General features: G+C 38.3%; 1 protein-coding gene across 1 annotated transcript; it reads left to right on the top strand.

Annotated features, from left to right (window-relative positions):
- Positions 1 to 1,551: 1,551 nt before the first annotated feature.
- LOC105069488 (olfactory receptor 6K2) lies at positions 1,552 to 2,520 on the top strand. Its single transcript, XM_010955605.1, has one exon. It carries the CDS (start codon positions 1,552 to 1,554, stop codon positions 2,518 to 2,520), a length of 969 nt encoding a protein of 322 aa, XP_010953907.1.
- The last annotated feature ends 2,469 nt before the right edge of the window (positions 2,521 to 4,989 follow it).

The raw sequence follows: 4,989 nt of genomic DNA, 5'->3' as shown, positions 1-4,989 counted from the left end.
ATTATACCATTTCTTATTATATTTATTTAGCTTATTTTGAGTAAAAAAAGTCATCATATTTAAAGAAATGGAATGAAGAAAATGAATTACATTTTATTAATTTTTTTATTCTCAGAAATTTTAGTGTATAAATGAAAGAAAATGGAAACAATCTTGATAAAAATAACATACAAAACTATTAATTTGCTTTAACCTTTGAGACACTGTTCTGCCTGCCATTTCTCTTTCCTGAACTCTATGCTCAGAAAAAAAAAAAAAAAAGGCAAAACAGGGAGAGAAATCAACATCATTAACTAAAACACTGGCTCCAAATTTCAATGTGGAACTAGTAGTTGGAGCATATGGAAGGTCAATTGTTTTTCCTAAATTTGGCTGAATGGATAGAAATAAGTAAGCAAGATGTAAGACCAGATCCCTCTTTTTATTTTTCCATTAATCTTCCCTCTATTGCATTATCATTCTTCAAATCTGACTCTTGGAATTTCAGCTTTTTGATTCATTTAATTGATAATCAACCTGTACTGAAAAAGACAATGAAAACGAATATGTGTGTGTATATGTAGGACTGAAACACTATGCTGTACACCAGAAACTGACACATTGTAACTGACTATGCTTCAATTAAAAAAACAAAAAGCTAATCCAACCAGAAATGCCACAAAAAAGGAGGTGAAAAAATACATTTATTCCAATGCCTCAAGCTCCAGGATGATGTCATTTGTCCTGGGTTAGAGTTACCTGGGATTGAAGTTCCCCTAATTACCAGCCTAAACTTTTTTCCTAATTGGAACCATTATAAGAATGATTTTTTTCCTACTTATCTCAATTCACCTGTGTAGAATTCCCAAGAGAGACCATCTCCCCATTCTAGCTATGCTTAGGAAAAGATACACATGTACACACAAAGTGGTGGGGGAGAGGGAGAGAGCTCTACAGGGAGTCAGATCTACGTATCAATGACTGATGAAGGAAGTAGACTTTAAATGGAGAACTCAGGGTAGGAACATAGCAGAAGAGCAAAGGAAGCTCGTCTCAGTAGCTCCGTAAGGTTGTCCACATCAGGGTAGGGACAGATAGAGTCTTTACCCATGTTTATTCAAACTTTGGAACCCAACAGCAGCAAGGTCAGTGAATTACCTAATTTGGGAGAATAGGAGATATCCAGAGAAAGAAAAACACTCACGTGTAACAACAGATAGCCCCAGTGTGCATGTGGATACTGTGAGTAACTGTTGGGGAGGTTGGACAAGGAGGAATTAGGAAAGATTGTTATAGGGCAAGTTAGTGCAAAGCATAAAGGTTTCGGTTATTAAATTTCCCAGGAAATGAGTGAGATACAAATGAGGCCAAAGCTCATGGGATCGCTTTAAAATAACAAATGAGAATTGTGATTGATTTCTAAAATGTTCCAGAAATCACTGTTTCAAGAATCAAGGGAGATTTCCAGTTCCCTATCGGCATTAGTGTCATTGACATTTGCACCAGACTTAATATTACTAAGTTTTGAATAAAGGCAGAGGGGTGTTTGATGGGGAAACATCAAACCTGGAGATGGAGAGCCCCAATCAAACCACTGCTCAGGAGTTTATCTTCTCTGCTTTTCCTTATTCCTGGGGATATTCTGTCATCTGTTTTGTTCCACTGCTCTTCGTTTATACTTTCATTGTTGTTGGAAACCTGGTCATCATCACAGTGGTCCAGTTGAATATTCACCTCCACACTCCCATGTACTTTTTCATCAGTGCCCTTTCTTTCCTGGAGATCTGGTATACCACAGCTACCATACCAAAGATGCTCTCTTGCCTGCTTGGTGAGAAGAGTATTTCCTTAAATGGTTGTCTCCTGCAGATGTATGTCTTCCATTCCACAGGCATCAGTGAGGTATGTCTCTTGACAGCTATGGCCTTTGACTGCTACCTGGCCATCTGCAGCCCTCTTCATTATCCCACTATCATGACCCCCAAGCTATGTGTCCAACTGACTTTAAGTTGCTGTGTTTGTGGCTTTTTCACGCCCCTCCCTGAGATTGCCTGGATTTCCACACTGCCATTTTGCTGCTCTAATCACCTTGAGCATATCTTTTGTGACTTCCTCCCAGTGCTCCGCCTGGCCTGCACAGACACACACGCCATCGTCATGATTCAGGTGGTGGACGCTGTCCACGCAGTGAAGATTATGACAGCTGTGGTGCTCATTTTCATGTCCTACTTTGGTATCGTGGCTGTGATTCTACGCATTCGTTCAGCTGAAGGCTGTCGGAAGGCATTTTCCACGTGTGTTTCCCACCTCACAGTCTTTCTGCTCTTCTTTGGCAGCTTGGCTCTAATGTACCTACGCTTCTCTGCCACCTACTCCTTATTCTGGGATACAGCCATCGCTCTGGCCTTTGCAGCTTTGTCCCCCTTCTTCAACCCCATTATCTATAGTCTAAGGAATAAAGAGATAAAGGAAGCTATAAAAAAGCACATGGGGCAAGCTAGTCTTTTTTTGGTAAGACCAGGGTCCTCACGTAAGATCTAATAGTTGGAAGTCTATATAGATGTTGGTGCCTTTTCATCCTCAACTTTACTCTATGCAAACTGTCTTTCCCCATCAGCCTTTTAGCCTGCTAAAGGTCATCAATAAAAAAAAAATACACCAATAACCAAATTCAATAGTTTCTTTCAGTCTTTATCCAATTTGATATACTTTTGGATCTGACTTTGTTGGTTAAGTTTTCCACTCAATTTATTCAAGATAAACTTAATTTGTGGAAATAATCTGGGTAAACACTTACTTCGACTTTAACACAGTCAAAACATCTGTTTGTAAGATACGGTAATTGAAAAATCATCTTCGTAAGACTGACTTCTCTCCATGGTACTTCCCATGGATATGGCTGGGGGTTAACTATGATTTCTAATTGAGTACTCATGTATTGATAAACAGAAATCTAGTCATAGTTCAGCATGTTCTATTATGAATCCCTTGTACAGTTCATATCTTGGCAATACTGCAGAATATTAATTTCTTGACTGGATGGGGCTAAGGCCTGCATCCAACTGTAATGAGTCTGTACGTGTCAAGTTAGTGGAGGCTGTTGTGCTGAACACCAAATCAACTTTATTAATACCAGTGATCACTAGAACCTAGGAGAATGGATAGGCCTGTGTAAAATCGACAGAGATGAAAAGCTCATAAAGGAGTTGGTTGCAGCTGCATGGTCGTTAAAAACCATGGCAAAGAATCTCAGGTCAAGGAAGTCATTGAAGAATATTTTGAATGCAATGAATGAACAAACAAAAACCTTGACTCTAAAAAAAGTGAAGAAAATGTCTGACTTGAAGTGATTGAAATATACGTGGTTGGCATTATTCACGTAAGTTAATGATAACAATTCTTTTGTGTGTGTATTTAAATACAAATTGCTTTTTAATCAATTGCCTAAGTTAAGTCATATAACAATTCCCTGGAATAGGTAGATTAGTCATTATTATCCCCATTATATACTGAATAAAATTTAAGCAAATTTCCAGTGCTCATCTCATTATTAAATGGTAACATCAAGCCTTCAGTTTAGATGATTTAGTTTCAAATCCAGTAAAGTTTCCATTATCCCAAGCTCTTTTCCAATTTTCATTACATAGTTAACTGTATAAAGAAAATCACATGGGTTTCATCTTTTCTTTATTTAGTGCAGTAATAATAAATAAATAAAACAAAAATAGTAAAATAAATAAGGAAGAGTGAGAGAACATAATGGTAAGAGAAAAAATTTATTTTTTATTATTTTCCTAATAGCGTTAAGGGACAAATAACTTTAGAGGATCTGAAGTGATAAGAGTTAAAGTGGATACAGTTCACTGCCAAAAAGTCTTTCTATTTTTTTTAAATGATAATACTTAGTATTTTAACTCATTTAGGAGAAATAAATTGGGGATGTTTTAAAATGAGAACTAATTCTGGAGAAACAAAAATAAAAATGTAAAAATAATAAAATAATGTTGACCTCTATGCTATGGGTAAAATTAATTTTACATTAAAGGTAGCATATTTTTCCTTGTTGGTAAATGAGCCGAGAGAGTTGAACTCCAAAAAAATTCACAGTAAGAATATGAATTTGAGTGTTGCAAATTGGGAAGACTTTAGAATTTTTGAATATAAAGCATCTCTTGGAGCTTCTGAGTCCAGGAAGAGAAGATCTGATAACTGAGAAGAGACTCAGGCAAGCTGGGCAGGGCTGATTAAACTAGTGTGTGAAGAACAGATCTGCCCAGAGCTGATAAACACGATCAGACACAGCAGCTCTCCAAAGTACTCCCGCCCTTGTCAAACTGAGTATGAGTTTCTCTTTAATGAAGCTGTCTGTGATGAACTCAAGCTTTCCCAGCAGCTTTGCCCTGTAACCTCTCAGCACTCATTTACATACAGGGCTACATGGAGTTTAAAGGCTGCACATGGTTCTAAACCTCCGTGGTCTCTGTCACACATTCTTAACCTGAGTCACCTGTAATCAGGGCCTGTTTGCCATCAGAATCAATAAGCATTCTTGGTAAACTATGATAGTGGCAAGAAGGTCAGAGGTCCAAGTGTTAAACTACGAGGGTTTCAGGGTTTCTCATCATGCCCTTCCATCAATCCCAAGGAGGCACCCTGATACGTGTGTGAATAATAGCTAACATGCTCAGAGACTGGAGAGACTCAATCTAAAGGGAGTGAGAGATAGGGTGGGACTGAACTTAAAGTCATCAGTGACCAGAGTAACAGCCAAGGTGCTGTCATGGAAACTGCTACCATGAATCTCTCCCGGCTGCGATGACTGAAAACCCAATGGACACTTCTTCTGTTTTGATGAATACATCCTCTTCCCCGACTGTCTCCTGTGCGCTTCAGATCGCTACCTGCTCTAAAGACTGTTGCTCTTGCTCACTGTTATTTCATGATGAACAGTCCTGCTAATGGGTCCCAATTGTTTCTTTGAGTACAAGGTTATCACATGGTTGGCAGGTT

Source organism: Camelus bactrianus, chromosome 21, assembly GCF_048773025.1.
Source record: "Camelus bactrianus isolate YW-2024 breed Bactrian camel chromosome 21, ASM4877302v1, whole genome shotgun sequence".
Classification (NCBI taxonomy): Eukaryota; Metazoa; Chordata; class Mammalia; order Artiodactyla; family Camelidae; genus Camelus; species Camelus bactrianus.
This window is presented reverse-complemented; position numbering and strand designations above follow the sequence as displayed.

What these genes read in the sequence shown, in the direction of transcription:
- LOC105069488 (XM_010955605.1), top strand. Translation starts at nt 1,552, where the DNA reads ATGGAGAGCCCCAATCAAACCACTGCTCAGGAGTTTATCTTCTCTGCT.